Source organism: Quercus robur, chromosome 1, assembly GCF_932294415.1.
Source record: "Quercus robur chromosome 1, dhQueRobu3.1, whole genome shotgun sequence".
Lineage (NCBI taxonomy): Eukaryota > Viridiplantae > Streptophyta > Magnoliopsida > Fagales > Fagaceae > Quercus > Quercus robur.
In genome coordinates this window covers 28,674,319-28,695,178 of record NC_065534.1, presented here as the reverse complement: position 1 = coordinate 28,695,178, position 20,860 = coordinate 28,674,319, and the positions used below count along the sequence as shown (strand labels likewise).

The 20,860-nt window shown below is 34.0% G+C and overlaps 3 protein-coding genes and 1 long non-coding RNA gene across 4 annotated transcripts; 1 reads left to right on the top strand and 3 right to left on the bottom strand.

Moving 5' to 3' along the window:
- Positions 1-1,123: 1,123 nt before the first annotated feature.
- On the bottom strand, positions 1,124-6,226 carry LOC126728451 (uncharacterized). Its single transcript, XM_050434269.1, has 7 exons — positions 6,097-6,226; positions 5,114-5,364; positions 4,782-5,006; positions 4,039-4,131; positions 3,837-3,938; positions 1,979-2,389; positions 1,124-1,446 (listed from the first exon to the last, which is right to left on the bottom strand). The coding sequence occupies exons 1-7, from the start codon at positions 6,224-6,226 to the stop codon at positions 1,372-1,374; spliced, it is 1,287 nt and encodes a 428-aa protein (XP_050290226.1). The 3' UTR covers positions 1,124-1,371.
- On the bottom strand, positions 6,163-8,746 carry LOC126728433 (uncharacterized). The gene is made up of 5 exons (XM_050434253.1): positions 8,086-8,746; positions 7,734-7,991; positions 7,551-7,653; positions 6,690-7,460; positions 6,163-6,231 (listed from the first exon to the last, which is right to left on the bottom strand). The coding sequence occupies exons 1-4, from the start codon at positions 8,685-8,687 to the stop codon at positions 6,690-6,692; spliced, it is 1,734 nt and encodes a 577-aa protein (XP_050290210.1). The 5' UTR covers positions 8,688-8,746; the 3' UTR covers positions 6,163-6,231.
- LOC126728442 (uncharacterized) lies at positions 8,742-11,420 on the bottom strand. The gene is made up of 2 exons (XM_050434261.1): positions 11,109-11,420; positions 8,742-10,421 (listed from the first exon to the last, which is right to left on the bottom strand). The coding sequence occupies exon 2, from the start codon at positions 10,392-10,394 to the stop codon at positions 8,757-8,759; it is 1,638 nt and encodes a 545-aa protein (XP_050290218.1). The 5' UTR covers positions 10,395-10,421; positions 11,109-11,420; the 3' UTR covers positions 8,742-8,756.
- Positions 11,421-18,627: 7,207 nt separating this feature from the next.
- LOC126728425 (uncharacterized) lies at positions 18,628-19,881 on the top strand. Its single transcript, XR_007656416.1, has 3 exons — positions 18,628-19,120; positions 19,283-19,358; positions 19,506-19,881. It is a non-coding gene; the product is annotated as an uncharacterized LOC126728425 (long non-coding RNA).
- The last annotated feature ends 979 nt before the right edge of the window (positions 19,882-20,860 follow it).

Sequence of the window (20,860 nt, the reverse complement as noted above, 5' to 3'; positions counted from 1 at the left end):
GGGGGGGGGTATGTTTGGTTGTTGAGAACCCAAGACAAATATCCATTGGTACAAATTTGGTAATGATAAGTTGGTGGGGGCTTCCCAATGGGAATGATTGGATTTTGCATGGGCATAGGTTAGGGTAGTCGACTCTGTATCTATGGAGGGAGAGAAATTAGGGATATATATAGAAAAAATAAATCAATGGGTGTTTATTTCCAATAGACAACAATTAAATATTTTGAAAAACCTCTTGATCAGGAATAGGAAGAATCACCACTAATCAAGAGATATATTTGAAGAATGGCTTAATTAATGCTCAATTAGTTTTAATTGAAAGACAAAAATATAGGAATAGTTTGGAGTAAATGGGAGACATTAATTAAGAGAGAAGAGATTGAATTGGAAAAGTTTGAAGTGAATGGAATTTTTTTTTTTCTTTGACCGAAAGTGATAGGAAATGGCACTACAAGAAAAACGGGCTTTTGCGGCGGTCCAGAACCGCCGCTAAAACCCCAAAAACCGCCGCTAAAGGTACATACAACCTATAGCGGCGGGTGCTATTGCGGCGGGCAGTCCCGTCGGTGATGCAGTGCCGCTGTAGGTTAATTGCGGCGGTCCCAAAAATCGCCGCTATAGGTATATGTTTTAGTGGCGGGTGAAGGTTTATTGCGGCGGGCATTTCCCCGCCGCAATATGTCTTCACAACTCGTGGCATTGAGTTTTAGCGGCGGGGAAATACCCGCCGCTATTGTCCCGAGCTTTAGCGGCGGGTAAAGACCGCCGCTATAGCCAATCAATCAAAATGGCAGATTGCACTTTTAGCGGCGGGAAAAAAGCGCCGCTATAGACATTAGATCAGAACGTCTAACTATACTTTTAGCGGCGGGCCCTATATGTTTCAACCTTTAGCGGCAGGCGATAAGCGTCGCTATAGGTATTTATTTAAAGGGTTAAAATGTGCACCTTTAGCGGCGCTTTTTGACCGACGCTATAGTTTTTTTTTTTTTTTTTTTTTTTTTTTTTCCAATGGGTTTTAAAACTGCTGTAAATTGTTCACAAACCTGTTACAAAGGACCTGTAATATTTTTAACTCTACTAACATAATACCACAAATATAATTAATTAACAATACCACAAATGTCTTGAAACTAACGTAATATTAACATAGAAATGTATTATCAAATACATAGCATTATCTATAACCACCATCTTCAAATTAACAAAAAAAAGATGTGGTGATTTGAATAAAACAACCGCTGAAATTAATCTAATACTATAATCAAAATTTCAAAGTGTTTAAAATTATCTTTCAACACTTGCAAAAAATGCGGTTGTTCTTCCATAGTTCTTCGTACACAAAAAAGTCCAAGAACTCCAAGATAAAACTTATAAGCTTCTTGGTTGATGAGATGCAGCTGATGATCTGGGGAGAGGTGGAGATTGTTCGACTGGAGAAGGATCCTACATACAAAGTATGATTATTTAATAAGTGCGTACAAATGAAATAGAATGACAAGAAAATATTACCAAGGTAAAAAAAAATGGAAACAAGTTAAATTAAGACATGTTTCTTGATCTTTTATGGGAGGACCACCTCTCTTTGCAGCTTCCTAGTTTTGAAATTACAAAGCAGTGGCACAAGAAGACAACTAATGAGATGAAATCAAAATGATTGGTGTTGGGAGGTCCCTTGATATAGAATTCAAAGGATGCAAAGGTGTCACCACATAATTCCATAAACATCTATTAATAACATGGTGCTTGTAGAAATCTTTTTCCTTCACCACCCTTTACCAATGTTACAGATCAACAGATTCATACCGTCACAATTCACAAGTAAATACTATCAATAAATATCTTTCTAGCTAATGTAATTACTAAATATGTAATTATCTTTCTAGCTAATTACCACAAGTAAATATTAATTAGTAACCATACATTTAACGTTCCTTTCCTACTACATATAAATTGACACTCAATTCATTTATCATACCTGATTGCATTGTGTAGTTTGTTGCATCTGTTGAAGCAGGCGAGCCATTCTTTGCTCCATTCTTTGCTCCATTCTTTCCTCCATTCTTTGCTCCATTTCTTCGAATTGACTAACTTTTTCCTTCATTTCGTCAAAACCTGCTAGTTTCTCCTCCATAGTAGCCAAGGAAGCCTTCAATTGTGCAACTTCGTCGTCCCTTGCTTGACTTAATCGTATTTCACTGTCCGTGAGAGCAGTCTTGCTACTTTGACCACTTGGGGTTGGACCAAATCCTACCCCACAAATGCGACCTTTGTGCTCCTTACCCATCACTTTGGCAAACACATCATCTCTTGACCATGCAATACTACCACTTGTGTCAGATGACTGCAATTGATTCTCAGAGTCAGCCAACAATTCCCTCATTTTGTCCTGATATGAGTTTGAACAAAACAAAAAAAAGTTAGAAATCATATAGTTAAAATGACCTCATAACATATATATACATATATATAGGATAAGACAAGCAAGCACCAATAAAACCCAGAACGATGCAAAAATTATACACACAAAGCTAGTGTCCCCCTCACCATAACCAAAGGCACCAGTGCCAAAATTGTTGGTGCTACTTTGCCACAACAACCAATAACCGTTAAGAGAAAATTGACATTCTACAAGCAACTCACCACATGAACCTCTCCCAAAAAAAAAAAAAAGGAAGTCATATACATCCATTATGTGGTGATTGTGAAACCAGAAATTTTTGGTATTATAAGGTCAACTATGAATGGAAACAAACAGATTTCAAGGATTTAAATTTTATTGTTGCCGACAATGGAGGAAACACTACCATATGTGGTCTATTTTAAGCTTTGTCCCTTCTTGAAAATCAATGTATCACAACTCATCTCCTTAAGAAAAAAACAATATTGCTAATTATTACATATGTTAATACCAAAATATATGTAAGATTAAAACTAATAGTAAAATTAAAACAAGTATAATTTATTACATAGGGTCTATATACTAATCATTACCCTCATGATTTTGACATCCACTAATGGTAATAGCTGCGATTGATACAATGTAAAGGTTCTATACAATTGAAAACGTTTTTTTTAACCTTACTTTTTTTGATTAAAAATTGGAGACTATTTGTTATGTAGATCCCACATATGGTAATAGACTATTCTAATTATAAATTTTACAATAGAAGTTATATATATATATATATATATTAAGAACATAATGTGTTCCAAAGTTTCGGGGTGTATATAATAACTAGAATTGTTGTAATAAAAATCTTAGCAAGTTGTATATATACTCTAAGATTAATTTGCAGCACTATTAGCAGTAAACTAATATGGTTACACTTTATGCAAGTTGTGACTAATTTATATCTTTACACTTTATGTCAATATATAAGATTGATAAGTTGCGTAATTGTCAAGATGATATGGTGCCACTAGAAAGAAAGAAAGAAAAATTACATTATGATTATTGTTTCATATAGTACGATATCACTTTAAAATTTCGTCATCTTTCAATTTTTTGACAGTAGAATCATTCATAACATTATGATTATTGTTACATTATGATTATTGTTTCATATAGTACAATATCATTTTAAAAAATCATTCATAACTATTATCATTGATTCAAAATAGTTACACAAGTGTTCAAACAACCACATGGGATTTCTTTTTATGCTTGGTTTTTGTCAAAAAAGACATGCTAGTTATACAATATTTTGCAAGACCTAAGACTTGAATTATTTGAACAAAGCTCATCTTTAAGACAACTTCATAGGGAAAACTATAATACTGTTTCTTGAATTCCTATTTTGTTTACCCCTAACTACAATGCAGAAATTACTTACCATTTTTTCTTTCATTGCAGGATTAACTGCAGATCCATCTTTACGAGTATGTAGAATTTGAAATAATACTGCACGCTTTACAGGATGTCCATCCGTTTTTGCCTACATTATGAACAGCATATTTATGTAGTGATGAATATTGATTCTAAATAAACTTAGGAGAAGTCAAAATCATTTAAAAAATAGTCATAATACATATTACCTTTTTTGCAGCGTGCATAGCATAGCCACATGAACCACCAGTATGTATGTCATCCTGTTTAGAACGACGGTCCTTATTCTTATCTGACTCTATCTACATTCACCAAAATTACATGTTTATATACAGTATGTTTTAAGTATCTAAAGGTACTTTTAGCTAAATAAAGTCAGAATGGTCAAAAATATCATTTGGTATAAAAGAATGAGAGAAACTAAATGCTAAAGGTAATAAGTTTTGGCTGAGCATCTTTTATCATGGAGTGAAGAGACCCAAGTTTCCCATACTATTTCATTTACAGGAGCATAGCATGTCTATACCTTCCATTTGGACTAGAAGCTTAATGATTGATATAACAGTACTGATTTAATGATGAATACTTTTGATAAATGAAAACTAGGCGCTTTTAAGAAAGCTAACTCATTTTAAGAAAAATTATTATAGGCCAAAGCAAAAATTCTTAAAAGAAAGCTAGAATCTATTAAAAAAATCTCCACACCACACACTTGCCTTTGTTTCTGAACCTTGACAAACCAACATTTACTCCAAGATTTCTACCAAATGAAACAAATATGAAATATAAAACACAACTTCGATCTCATATATACCAGTTTCACAAAAAGCCCAAATAAAGGTTCTAGCTAATCCTATCTAAAAGCAATCCAATATGTATTCTCTCAATTTCTCAATAATTATTCTACTTTTAGTATGATCCATGATGGAAAAGAGAGAGAAAACAAACATACCACTGCATCATCAGAATACCAATGATCAACAAGTATATTCCAATCTTCTGGTATGCATTTCCTAGGTCCGTTGCTCTTCACCCGTGCTTTGTTTCTTGAATGCGGTATATAATACTTAGCCTTTAGCCTACACTTATGATCTCTCCACGCCTTCCCAATTTTTTGTAAAGTAAATTTCTTCAAACCCTCATATGCCTTAGGATTATCAGGGACTTGGTATTTTCGCTACAATCAAATTGAGTTATCAAATTACAAATGTTTTCATGCTAAAATACTTATATCAAACCTAGTACAAAACGTCATAATTACAAGTATTATAACTGTTTTAATACCTTTACAAGACGCCAACACTCTTCTTTAAGTTCTTCTGGCATGACCTTCCAGTCAAGGTATTTAATCGGGCACATGTGGGGTTTCCGTGCAATCGTACCCAAGAAACCAGTGAAAGTCCTTGCCCCCTCATCAACCGGCTGATACATGCTATTTAGTGGCAACTCAATTTCTTGATCATCAGGAAGATCCCAAATTTCCAAGTACTTGTTTGGCCCGCGAGTGACACGTTTAGCTGGTTGCACATCTGATCCTAAAAGGAGAAAATATCCAATGTCAAACAACAAGACATACAAAGCTAGCCTTTTAAAACATGGGTGGTTATTATTCTTTTTGCAACATGTGAGGAATTGCATAAACCTTGTTGAAAAATAAGCAAAACAATAAATGCAAGCAACACAACATGCACACACAATTTAAATTTGTTATAATCCCCAATATACCTAAAGTGTTCTTACATTGATAACACATCAAATAAAGTTTGTCTCCTAAACTTTCTCACTAGATAACTTACAAGATTAAACTTACACCATAAACAATAGCTACACTACCATCACAATTATAACATAATAACTTCCTACTCCTAATTATTTAAAATAATGCACATTCTTATAATTTTTTTCTAGCCAATGTGAGATTTCAAAACTTATTCTTTCTCATGATCTAGACTTAAACATTTATGAATCAAATTGACTCATCTTTATGCCTTGTGAAAATATTGATAATTTACATATGTGGGAGTTAGCTGTAGTTGTCATCAATTTAAATTTTGACCAATTAATAATGGGACATATCTTGTTCACTTATTGTAGTTTTCATTGCTTCCTTTCTTCAAAACTCAATAGAATCTTCTCCTTTAATGGTTAATGTATCTTTACAAATGATCTTCCTCAAATCAAATCATATATATATATATATATATATTCAGTTGCTTCTACCCATACCTTCTATATAAATGATAAATTTTTGACTAAAAAGCTCATACCTTGTGTAGAAACTTGTGTAGAAGCGTCATGCATTTCTTGGTCCCCCACTTCATCCGTATCTTGTGAAGAAGCTCTTTGTAATGTAACACTCTTGGGACGTGTGTGCAGATTTGCCTTTCTCCTTGCCATTTCAACTGTCAAAGTCTAAAATAAATAAGTACATAAGCACAATGACAAGTAATGGTACAAGTAATTGCAAATACAACAACTCCAACTACTTTCAACACTAAAACAACACAAATTATTATATAGTCATATAATTCAACATTAGAATTTAACAAGTACAATGTTGTAGGCTTAAGTCAAGATAACAAGTTTTGGAATTTAGAAAATAATAATAATAATTTCAAGCCCCAATTAAGAAACATGTAATAAAATTACTCTAAAGTTCATCATAATAGCAAAAATAATATATAGCTAATAAAAAGTTAGTATTTGTCACTTTAACATTCATACATTCTATGAAGTTCAATGTAAATTGTTACAAAACAACTCAGTTCAGTGTTAAAAATACCTCTTTTCTTTTCTTTTCTTTTTTTCCCTATTAAGAAATAATGAATTTTGTTAAAGAATGTGCAAGAAGGGGCACAACCTAGTCATCATCACTAGACTCATCATTATTGGATCCATCATCATTGGACTCATCGTCATTAGACTCATAAACATCATCACTAAGCTCTTCATCATCGATAAAGTCTTGTTCAAGAAATTCATCCTCATTAATCAACGGTGTATCATAAATGGTTCCTTCTTCATCAACTCGAGCCCAAGCATGGTTGTCATTTACATCATCACATGCATCATCAGTAGTTACATTATAAGGGACATTCTCCATATATGTATCCACTTCATCATCATCATCATCTAAAGCTTGAATACCAACATCAAACACCTCCCTAGGTTTGGTTCTGACCACTACTACCCAATCTTTATGTCTCACATCCTCCACATAAAACACTTGCGAAACTTGGGATGCTAATACATAAGGTTCATCAATCAATTGATCACCTGTGTGTATCAATCTTGAAAAATTGACAAGGGGAAATCCAAACTCATCTTTTTTGCATCCTCTCCCACTAATAACATCAGCCCATTGACATTTGAATAATACATATCGATACTTGTCAGAGTAGTTCAATTCAATAATATCGATTAGTACACCATAATAAGTAGCACCACCTTCAGTAACAATACAAACTCCACTATTTTGAGTTTTCCTAGTTGCCTCAAAATCTTTGGTGCGAAACTTCAAACCGTTTATAACATAACGCTTGAACCTTTTTGCTTCATTATCTGGATATCGAGCAAGCCATCTAACTTTATCAGAGATTTCCTTTTTCTTAGAGGCATCCATTGACATCACCTATTATAGAGAAAGACTTTTATTATAAGTATGCTATCTAAAGTGTTACAACCGAAAATAGTGTTATATATGTATATATGCTTTACTTACATATTCCCTAAACCAGTTGCAGAATTTCTCTATGTGCTGCTTTTGAATAACATCATCAGTCACATGAGAAGGGAAACCAGCCTTAATCTCCGCTATATGTTCACTGTGTACACAAACATGTTAGTGTTAAGCTAGAGTATTGCATTGGAATGTCGTTAAAGGATACGCAAGGATATCACTTACTCGCGAAATGGGGTGATTTCTTCACAATTGAATAGCACATAACGATGTGCTTGGATCCATGAATTTGAATCTAGTATAATGCTCACTATTGCACCCATGGATTCCTCAACATTCCTTACAGGCCGATTAAATACAGTTTCAACAGATTTAAAATAGCGTGAACAGAATGTTAAGCATTCCTCTGCTATATACCCTTCCGCAATGGAGCCTTCTGGATAAGTTTTATTATGCACATAAGACTTAAGCCTTGACAAGTACCTATTGGAAAACCCAAGATCAACAACGTACAATTGGTAAGTTTAAAAAAAATAAAAACAAATAAACAAATAAACCAAGTTCTTATATATGTTACCTCTCTATGGGATACATCCAACGATAATGAACTGGACCGGCAATTTTGGCTTCGCTAGCCAAATGCATGACTACATGTACCATCACGGTAAAGAAAGAGGGAGGGAATATATTTTCCAACTCACACAATGTCACTGCAATTCTCTTCTCAAGAGCCCCAAGTTCCTCCACATTTAGTACTTTGGAACATATCTCCCTAAAGAAACAAGATAAGTCAATTAAATGCCTACTCACTTCAGGGGGCAAAGATCCACGTATTGCTATTGGAAAAAGCTGCTGCATTAAGATGTGATTATCATGGCTCTTCATCCCACTAATCTTGCGTTCTTTGAGTTTAACGCAACGTGAGATGTTTGAAGAATATCCATCTGACACTTTTACATCTTTCAAAACTTGCAGAAAACCATCATTTTCACTAGCATTCATATGGTAGAAAGCATGTGGCATACATGTCTGATCATTCCCAACCTTTTTCAAGTGAAGTTCACTTCTTATACCCATATCTTTTAAATCTTGGCGTGCCTTCAAGTTATCCTTTGTCTTGCCATCCAAGTTCAACAATGTGCCAATTATATTATCAACTACATTCTTCTCAATATGCATCACATCAAGATTGTGACGCAACACATGGTACTCCCAATAAGGCAAGGTGAAAAATATACTTATCTTCTTTCACACAGTTAAGGCTTCTTCCCCTCCTTTTCTTTTATTGGTCAAATTAACTTTTTTCTTCCCAAACACATGATCGGCTACAGCATCCGTTTGTAACATGATTTCCCCTCCGAATATTGTAATCGGAGCTGATCTGTTATCAATATTCCCATCAAATGATTTTTTTTGCTTACGGAATCTATGATCACTATCCAAAAATCGCCTATGTCCAATGTAACTAAATTTTCTTCCATATCTTAACCAACGAGATTGTTTATCATAGTTACAAGAGGGACATGCAAGAGATCCTTTGGTACTCCAACCCGAGATATCACCATATGCAGGAAAATCATTTATAGTCCACAATAATGCAACATGCATTTGGAATGATTTTTTGGAAGACACATCAAACGTTTCTACTCCAACATCCCATAACTCCTTCAATTCTTCTACTAGGGGTTGTAAGAAAACATCAATATCGTTCCCGGGTGAGGTTGGACCGGGAATCAATAATGATAGCATGAAATAAGATCTTTTCATACACATCCATGGAGGGAGATTGTATGGGATCAAAATGACAGGCCATGTACTATGAGTAGTACTCATATTTCCATACGGGTTGAATCCATCAGCTGCTAATCCAAGCCTCACATTACGAGGTTCGGATGAGAACTCTACATACTTACGGTCAAATGACTTCCAAGCTTCAGAATCAGCAGGATGTCTCCTTAACCCGTCATTCACACGACCATTGGCATGCCACTTCATATGATTGGCTGTTTCAGGAGACATAAATAGCCGTTGCAATCTTGGCTTTAAAGGGAACCATCGTAGAATCTTTGCAGCTTTCTTTTTTCTTTTCTTGGAGGAAGCATTAGTACTTTGTTGACCTTTAGACTCATTACTTTCCCATCTTGAAAGGTTACAATTTGGACAAGCTTCAAGGTTGGCATTCTCCTTCCAATATAAAACACAATCTTTAGGACAAGCATGAATCTTCTCATAACTCAAGCCCAGATCTTTAATAATCTTCTTAGCCTCATAATAATCTTTTGGCAACTTAGAATTTGAAGGGAGAAAATCAAGCAAAAATTCCAGCAACATGGTAAATGATTTGTTAGTCCAACCATTAAGACACTTCATGTGGTACAAATGCACAATGGCTGACAATTTGCTAAAATACTTACAACCTTCATAACAAGGTTGACTAGCATCTTCAAGCAATTTCATAAACTTAAGTGCATCTTCATTAGGACCTTTTGCAGGACCTTCTGTGGGTTGTTGCACACTAGGGACTTCTTCCATTGGCGCAGATGCCATATCTTGTATGGGGAATATGTCATGCAACATGTCACGAAGATCAGCATACTCTATTGGGTTTTCTTGGACATGACTACTAGGAATTTCAGTAGAAGTCTTCGCAGACGATATTTCCCCATTAAAAACCCAAGGGTTATAACCCCTACAAATCCCTTTTGACACTAAGTGAGCCTGTACAACATCTATAGGCCATGAATTCGTATGCACGCATTTTTTACATGGACATGAAATTGTTCCATCCGGGTATGCATGATTAGATGCGAAATTCAGAAACTGTTGAACTCCATCTAAATATTCTTGTGACCTTCTATTGGTAATTTTCATCCAACTCTTATCCATTGCTACAAAGTGATTTGCAAGAAATACCTATAATGTGATTTCATGAAAACACAAATCAAGAGTTAACATACATTTCATTTACACAATTTCACTTTAATTTAAGAAACAAATCATCTTTAATCATTCACTTTTAGCTATGTTCCTAATCAAACAATGAATTTAAATGCATAGAAAAGTTACCAATACATTTGTTAATTATAACATCATTACTAGCAATATTCTTTAGGAATGGACATCTCTTTAAATATGCAATTCCATTTTAGCATTCCATGTGTGAAAAAGATAGAGAGAAGCCCTTAAAATGAATTAATCAAATAAAAACAACTCAACAACAATCATCTTTACTCATTCACTTTTAGCTATGTTCCTAATCAAACAATGAATTTAAATGAATAGAGAAGTTATCAATACATTTGGTAACTATAACATCATTACTAGCAATATTCTTTAAGAATGGACATCTCTTTAAATATGCAATTTCATTTTAGCGTTTCATATGTGTGAAAAAGATAGAGAGAAGCGTTTAAAATGAATTAATTAAATAAAAACAACTCAACAACAATCATCCAATATTACACAAAACAGTCAACACTCCCAATATCAGCTAAAACCACCTTATTACTCCATGCAAGCCACCTGCTTGCCCCAATTCAACAACCCACCACAAACACAAAGAGAGAGAGAGAGAGAGAGAGAGAGAGAGAGAGAGCAAACCTTAAGTCTTTCACCAACTTCACTTGCTTTGATCACACAAACTTATAGTGCCTCTTCTTTTTGCAATCTGCCAACAAGAAAAGAATACATATAAACCTAAGTTAATTTTCAAACAAGACTCACTTCAAAGCAATTTAGTTGAGAGTGAGTCACAAAGGAACCATATCTAGAAACAACACACAATTTTGTGCTACCAAGAATGAATTATTCATATTGATAAGCTAAGGTATCTTGATTCACAAATTTCCCTATATTGGTTTTTTCTAATAAGGTATATATTGGTATAGATAGCTTTACATTTCTCCAGAATCTTTAAAAATAGTGAAGGAGGCAGTGGTTACTTGAACATTGTCAGCAATGAGATCCTACCTTAACTCAGAAGCTTAAGCTAAAACAATAATTTGAGATTAAAAACTCTTTCTTGTTTTTCTGTTACTATTTGATGTGGATACTATTACACATAATATTCCAACAAAGAATGTGGTCTGGTATCTATCAGCCTTGATGATATTGAAACATATGAAAGCATGGACAGTACTTATGTCCTATAATTTCTTTCTTTTCCATTTTTCATTCAGTCTGATCTGCATCAGTCCAATTGTCAGTACTGATGCCTCTTCACCTAAGTAATGCTTATCTACATTTATTTCTTGGCTTCCTGTGCAGTAACTAATGGTTTGTGCAATTAAATTGCCTTTTCTAGCAGCCCCTACCGTGCAATTGATCGTCACTTCACAACAGACTAAATCAATAGCTGAGAAGCTAAGGGAGCATATTTTAGAAGCATTTGAGGTCGTTCTGTGTTCCCCAATGATAACTGAAATTAGATGTGAAACAAAGAAAGATTCAGGATCAGGTGTACATGTGCCTCTTATCTCTTCCAAACTGACAATCTTGAAATGGGAGCAATTGCTTCTCTGAGGGAACTCAAATTGTAGAAGTTGATTTGTTGTTGTGGTGGTCATTTTAATTTGTTTAGTGAAAGCAAAAGGCCAAGGAAAGAACTTGTACTTAGAATAGGTGAATTGTAGTTTATTCATTGTGAAAGATTGTAGTAACAATTGTTTTGAAAGAGTATTTAGTTTCTTATCTTGTTTAGGTAAAGACTATTGTAATGGCCATTCGTTTTATTATGTTATGGAAACTGAAATGCATTTTTTGCAATGGAAATTTACACTTAGTTTTGTCCCTTATTGAAATATTGTTTATTATAATTGAAATAGCTATCCATAAATGCAAATTGTAATTACATAAGACCTGCAGAGTGCAATTATGCATATATGCATTTCTTTAAATCTTTACCATCAGAATATGACTTAATCAGATATGACTTAATCAGATGCCATACACATAAGCATGACATACGATAAATAAATTTAGTAGAGTTGCCTTATATTTTATAATTATTTCATTGTATGATTTTTGATATGAATCTATACAAATATTCTTAATATCTCTTATTAATGATTGTTTTAAATAAATAAATAAATATATATATTCAAACATATTTTTTCTATTGAGATTTTCATACTACCACAGAACTTTTTTTGAATAGGGAAATACTACCATAGAACTTTAAAGTGCAAGATACAAGCCTTTTTCTCATAATAACAGTTGATGTAAGACTGACTTAATGGTCTATTATTTTATTTATAAAAGAAAAAAAGACAAAAAATGGGAAGAATTTTGATAATCTCTGCCTACACGTTGGCTTGTATGTATAGCATTTTTCTTTATACATGTACTTTTTTTTTAGTTTAATAAAGTTTCTGACCTGTTGTTAAAAAAAATGAAATAAAATTGGCATCCCCTTTATACACTCAGAGTTCCAACATACTATAAAAGAGAAAAAAAAGAATTTTGGGTTTGAAGGAAGGAATTCACAAAGGGATTTATAAGCTCTTTCATTGTAAGTCATATCATGGTTTGGTTAGCTTCATATATTTCAGACTCAAATTATTAGTAAAGAATAAAATATATAAGAATTCAAGCTTATTCAGCATTTAAAAAAAAAAAAAAAAAAACCTAAATAAAGGATGAAATATATTAAAAACCTATAAATTATACATACAACTAATACTAACAGCATTTTCAATGTATTTCAGAAAAAAAAAAAAAAAAAAAAAAAAAAAAAAAAAAAAAAAAAAACTAAGACCTACGCTTATCCCAATTCCCAAACCCTCCCCAATACGAAACTAGTTTAAAGCTCAACTACATCAACCTTCATGATTAGGAAGCCAAAATTTGAAGCTTTTAGGGAAAAAAACTCTACAATTCACTAATCATGCTTTAAAAATCTACCACTTTAAAGCATTGTTTAACACAATTTGTCAAACACTCAAAAGCCAAAAAAGCTAAACAACTCAGTTAAAACTCTATATTACAAACTGTAAGGTTGAATTTATTCAACCATCCAATTGGCTTTATTCCGTGCCAAATTTGCTTGTAATTCAGCATTTAGTAACCCTGTATTTAGGTGGGTTTGTTGTAAGGGTAGTGAGTGAGATAGAGTGAAGATTGCTCAAGAGTGTGCAAGAAAACAGAGAGTCGCGGCTGGGACTCGCGGCTGCAAGCCGCCAGAAGCTGCACACGTGCCAAGCATGTTGGAAGATGAACAGTCATGCTAGCTGGAGCACTACAGGACAACTGGCCATATGGTTAACTCGCGACTGGATCTCGCGACTTGGTCAAGCCGCGAGGTCAAGCCGCGAGCCACCCCTGTTTTGCCAAAACCTGACGTTTCACATTCCTCTCCACTCCAGTATAAATACCCCTTTAACCCACGATTGAAAGAGAGCTTCCAGAGAGAATTTTGAGAGAGAAACCCTAAAGAAAAATCAGATTGCTTCACCCACAATCTATACCTTAGAGTCTCTTCAAATTCCCTTACTCTCTTCCTCTCCATTGTTAAATTCTTGAGAGGCATTATACCAAACCTGGTTCTCACCATCATCATCTCTGTGAGACAGTCGTTTGGAGTTCTGGGAAGCAGTTAGGAAGGAGCCAATCTTCATTGGTTGATGCTACGGTCTAGTAGCGGAATCCGGGAAGTTAGAAAAGAAAAAGGTTCGGCGCAACCTCGTTGGAGCAAGAAGCTTGGAGGGCTTAGGTGCACTGGGTAGATTAGGCTTGGAGGGTCTATTGCTGTCCTTGTATCCCAACTGTATTTTCTAGTGGATTGATTACCGCTTGGAGGGCGGCGGAGAGGTTTTTCGCCGAGGACTTCGGTTTCCTCTTCGATAACACATCGCGTGTTGTCTTTGTGTTTGCATCTTCCTTCCTCTCTATCTTTGCCTTTATATTATCTGCTGTGGATTTTATTCTGTCATGGCTTAGATAGTATTTAACCTATTTCACATTATAGCATATGTTAAGTTTCCGCACACTTGTTGTTTGACATATTGCTTGTGTTGGTTAAGTTAATTTTTGGGGGTCTAAACGTTCAAAGGTGTTTTGTATACGTTTTTGAACTTTCAATTGGTATCAGAGCGGGTACACTTGTTGTGGTTTAAATACCTAAGTGTGATCCTTGACCCCTTGTGTTTATTTGCCATGGATTGTGCTTTGTATGCCTCTTTGCATGATTTGGTTGGTGATGAATGTAACATGCCACGTGTTTGTGAAAATGCCTCTATGAGTGTTAATCCTCATAAGTGTGATGACATGTTATTTGAATCTATGGGTGTTGTTGACAAACTTTTGAAGAAAAATGCTAAGAAGTTTCAAAAGAATTTAAGCAAGTTATTTTGTGAAAAGGATGATTTGATTGCTAAGCTCAATGAATCCAACAAAGTGGTTGAGAAATATAAAAAACTTGCTGAAATTTCTCTTGAAAAGCTGAAAGAGTTTGAATGTTTGAATATGGACTTGGATGCTACACTTGTTTTGTCTAACAAACTTGTTGATGATCTTAAATGTGAAAATGAATCTCTTAAGATGCATGCCAAGTGTTTAATTGCTGAACCCATTGATAAAATGGATGATGATATTTGTTGCAATCATGTTGTGGTACCCGATTTTGTGCCTAGTGTGTGTTCTACCTTGAAGGACAAATCGGTGTACATTCCTCCACATAAAAGAAATCAAAAGGTGGAGAGAAAGGCTGTTAAGTCAAAACCTTCGTTTAGGTCTCAACCTAAAGCTTTGGATGGATCTAAGTTTGTTCCAACTTGCCACCATTGTGGTGTGATTGGTCATCTAAGACCTCAATGTCATAAGTTGAAGAGGGAACAAAACCATGTTGCTAGATCCATTCCCAAAAAGCCTAGTGGACCTAAACACATTGTTTGTCACCATTGTGGTGCCTTTGGTCATGTAAGACCTCAATGCTCTAAGTTTCATGCTTTTAAAAGAATCAAAAGAAAAGAAAAACTTGAGCTTTTTGGAAGTTGTGCTAAAAAGAGTAAACCGGTTTTGAGTGAAAATAGCATGTTGTTAAAGAAAATGTTTGATGCTCTTAACTCCTTGACTATGTGCATCTCCGGTTCTCATTCTTCCAACCCTCGTCTCATTTCTCATGAGACACTCATTCCAAACAATCATTCCGTTTGGATGAGGAAGGGTTCCTATGGTTGAGCTTTTGCTCTTTTGGTCCTTGATCTAATTCTTTCGATCTTTGTAGGACCCTTCATGCATTAAATGTCATATCTTCATGCATTTTGTGCATCTTGCATTTATTTGTATGCATTGTTTTGTTTTTGATCTTACTTTTATATTTCAGTTTTGTGTGAGTAAAAAAAATCTAAAACCACATAAAAAGTGAAAAATTCAAAAAGTTTGATCGTATATGTTTGAGCACATATCACATGTGAGTTTGGCCTTGTACCTTTGTACAAATAGCTTTGTGCATTTACGAGCTTAGCTTGTTAGTTTTTGCACTTATATCTTTGTGGGAAAAATCTTGACATCTTTGTGTGATTGTTGTAAATCGATCTTCAAGCTTGTCATGAATGATTTGTCAATAGTCATGTTGGTTTTGATACATGCGTAGACTTGTGCTTATATCTCTTCCCACTCTTTTATTTTTATTGCTTAAAGAGCTCAATAAATGTAAATCTCAAAATGAAAAGAGATAATGAGCTGCAAAAGCCATCGCACATACTAGTATTCGACTAGGAAAAAGGGAAAGCGACTTATATGAAAATGTATGATGCCCAAAAAGCCAAAGGCTTGTTCTTCAAAGTGAAATATCAAAAATTTCAGGCATCAATCTCAAAAATGAGATGTATTGCTCAAAATGAGATGTTTTGATTCAAAATGATCAAATGTTATGAATTGTAAAGAAGCTAGATGAAAAGCTTCATCACATGTAATCATTTTCTTGTGGGAGGTCATATATGTTCATTTCTATAATTGAGATAGACCACTTGACTTAGCACTAGTTGTGTATGACTTGATTGAATTGATCATTGAAACTTCACTCTAGACTAAGGACTATTCCACATTTGATACACACACACAACACACATGCCTAATGTTCAATAAATGTCTTATTCATTTGTTAGATTGTACTTGTCTAAATGTGATGTGTGTGTGCTCAATCATATATGGTTCAATCCAAAAATATTTTTGATCATTTTATATGTTTTTGGAAGTGATTTTTATCACTTTTTGTGTTTATGTTTAGTGCTTTGTTTTTCAATGTTTAAACATGTTCTGGTTTGAAAAACAAGTGTCAGATTTTTTGGCCACTCATTTTGGCTACTTGTGTGAGCTGCCAGCAAGCTGCCAGTTTTGGCTACTCGGTTTGGCGGCTTGCAAGCCGCGAGCCTAAGCCACGAGTTCATACAGAGAGGTTTCGCGGCTCACTCGCGACTTGGCTCGCGACTCGCCAGTCGCGAGTCGCCCAGAATCAGCTTTTTATAGAGTTTTTTCGTGGGAAACTTGTTTTAAACCTCTCCTATCCTCTCTAAAACCCCTCTTTCAATATTTTTACATCAAAACCCAACCAATTTGAATGGTTTTTCAATCCATTAACATCTCTAAGGTAATTATAAACTCTTTTCATTGATTTTGATCCTTAGAGTATGTTTTGGAGAGTTTTGTGCTCTTGGTTGGGATTTTCATCATAGGGGTTGGGAAAACTTATTTTTTGTCAATTTTCTTCATGGGATTGGTTTCTTTTGTTGATTTGCATTGGATGTTGGCCCCTTGTGGCAGAAAGAACATGTATTAAGGGTGGATTTCATGATGTTCATGCATTGTTTCACATTTTTGTTCATAGTGTGCATGCTAGGTGTTTGATAAAATGCCTCTTAGACATTTTCTCGCTTGTTTGGACTCCGATGAGTACCAAACTTTGGGGTTTCTCATGTTTCCTCATTAGGAACATGTTTGGTTCATTGGTTGTGTATTTAGTACACTTTGCCCCACATGTACATTTTTCATGCATTGGTCATGCATTGCACTTAGCCACCTCTTGCACACACCTTTGCTACCCTTGTCATGCATTGGACTTTACCTTATTTCTTCATCCTAGCATGTCATGTTTATCTTATGCTTTGTAGCATGCTACTTTGTCTTAGGTTTGAGCTTCATTTTCTCATTCATCTCGCATCCCTTATGCATCATTAGCATTGTTCGTACCTTCATCTCTTGCCCTCGTTTCTTCTTGACCCTTTGTCTATTCCTGACAAAAAGGGGGAGAGTATACTCTAGAGAATATACCGGAGTATTTTTGTCATTTTTATATGACTCTTGTGCACATCCTTAGGGGGAGAAATTCTATTTCTCATGCACATTTGTAGGGGGAGAGATATTCCATAGGGGAGATGCATATACCAAGGGGGAGAAGACATTGTGTTAACAATAAAACTTTATTGTGTTTGTTTTCTTGTATTGCATCGTGTTTGTGTTTTGAACATGCATATATCCCTATGCTATTGTGCTTCTTTGAATGCATGTTCGAATGATCATTTGCTTTGCTATGTGATCATTGTAGTCATTTCTATATGACTGTTTTGGTGTATGATCAAGTTGCTCACATGTTTCACATCATATTTACTTGATCGTAATTTGCTTGTTACATTATACTTGTCCTTTTATTACTTGCTTTACCTTGAGGGTCTAATGTTTTTTGTGCAAGTGTTTCAGGTTACAAGTATATATGTTCCAAGTGCATCACAGCTTCTCATCACTTTGAAGGGGAGAAACTTTATGCACGTTTAGTTTATATTGTTTAAGTTTTTATTCAATATAATGTGTTTGTACCCATGTGCTTTTGTAAGCTTTTAGGGTTATATTTTTATGCATGTTTGTAGGCTTTATGGTATGTACCTTGCTTAATGCAGCCTTTATGCTATGTTGAAATCAGTACTTTAATCTAAATGTTCTGCATTACATAAATGGTGGATGAACTTAATTTATGAAGCCTACTATAATGTGTGAGAAGTAACATTGCTAGTGAAATGTGGTTGAATTACTTGTCTATGCAGTGTAGTAGCATGTAATCAGAACCATAATAAGGAATACTAGTTTATTGAAACCAGCAGCGAATCACTACAAGTTTCTAGAGATTAAAAAGACCCAAGTTTAATTTAATTAGTAAAGTCCAATTCACAAAGAAATCATCTTCCTCGAAATGTTGAGGTAACAATCCATAAAGACATAAGTAAATAGATACCAGAATAAACCAAGCATATCTAATCTAATACTATATATAATAGCAGAAGCCTTTAAGAAGGTGCTGCCACGTTAGGAAAAATGCCCCCTTAAAATGCTGCCACGTATATAGTTTTCCATTTAAAAAACCGTACGGTGCGTTTAGAAGACACACTTTCATCAAACGTGTATCTATAAAAACACCAAGCCGCCTATTAAAAAATAAAAATAAAAAAAACGCAAACCCTAAAACGCTCTAACTTCCGTTTCTCCTCTTTCGGATACTCTCTCCTTTCGCTTCCTTTTGATTTTCTTAACACCGATGCTTATGATACAAAGATAGAGAAGGAGGAAAAAATAAACCTTGCGATTCAGAGATGAAAAGAAGACAGACGTTGAGAGAACTATCACCGGTAAGTTTTTTTTTTTTTTTTTCATTCTTTCTTAGATCTGGGTATGGGTATGAAATATGAATTAGTTTTGAGAAATTTGGTTGGATTGATTTTAATTTAGGTATTTGGGTTACATTAGATTTTGATTTGATTTTTTGAAATTTGGGGTTATATATGATTTAGGTTTGGAGAGGGCAAAAACAGAGAAATAAGAGAGAAACAAGAGTTCGTTATTTGGAAAGAGCAGAAACCTTTATCGGTAATTGTCTTTTTTTTTTTTTTTTTTCTAAATATTGCTTTAAACGTTTGAATTAATTTAGTATTAGGTTTGGCTATTTAATTGAATTGATTTTGATTCAATATCTGTCTTCCTTTTTTTCTTTTTCCCCTTAAACTAAACTCTTAGATACCATTTGGAGGACAGAAAAACAGCGAGTCGGAGATTGAAGAAGTTTGATTTTTTTTTAATTTGATTTTGATTGTCAATTTGTCAATTTGATTTGTTTTTTTTTTTTTCAATTAGTTTGTTCTGGGAATAGGAACAATTAAATAGGAATGTTGATTGAAATCACTAGCAGACAACTAACTTGTGGAGAATGACTTAATTTTGGTTGATTAGTAGTTTGGATTTGTTTTGATTAACGTTTTTGGAATCCATTTATATATATATATATATATATATGGGCATGTTGTTCCTTTGGGAAGGTTACCGTGTAAATTTTAAGGATTTCTCTGTTTTTCGGCATTGGTAAAGATTACTGATATAGACGCTTTTATGCTATGAGCGCATCAACTTTTATATGTCTATCCAAGTCAATGATATGGACATGCAGTACCATGACAAAGATAAGATAATCATGGCCTTTTATGAATCAAGTTCTAATTCAATAAAAAACAATATATCACATGAATGAATCACGGCACACATGAATAAATCTAATACTTATGCGTTACTGCAAAATTTTTAATGTGAAGAAAAGAACTTTTCTTTCATTCTAAAACACAATTAACACATTAGTGCTGTTTTGTTCTCAAAGCAAATTGACCTGTAAAATTGTTATGATTTCATTAATTTTTTTCCCACCTTTTTCCAGCAGCCAAATAGATTGTTAGAGTTCTCTTTTTTCTTTTTCTTTTTAGGCTATGCTTTGTAGCAAATTTGGCTTATTTGTGTTTGTATAGTTTTACAATTCAGTCTGCCTCTAAGATTACATATAGTCTTAGTTTTGCGAAATTTGAGTTTCTATTAGTCATATTTTTGTAACTACTAAATTTAAGTCCAAACCAAGTTTTATATATATGGTTTGTGGTCTCTAGCATTTTTTCCTACAAAACAAATACATATGTATAGTTTTAAGTTTGACTAAACCATGTTTCAATAGATTTTCATACTATACGTATTTTTTTAATTTATAAATTGACATTTAATGTAATTTTTCTCTTTAGTTAAATATGGATGATAGAAAGGTTATAGCGAATGTGAAGATGAGAGACATACTTTGGTTTATGGTGGTTGACTATTTCAGCAATTACATGTTGGTGCATACACATGTATAGAAGGAAATCTATTTATGTGGGTGAGGTTGAACCAACATATATGGAAGACTGAATTATATAATGGATTGAATGGTGTGATTAGAATCCTAACTTTGAATAAGAAAAATCTTTGAAGAGGAATGAGACTAACTTATTACTAAAAATTTTATGATATTATGATTTTGTTTAGCTATTTTATAGAGTTATCTTAGAAGTTTTATCATA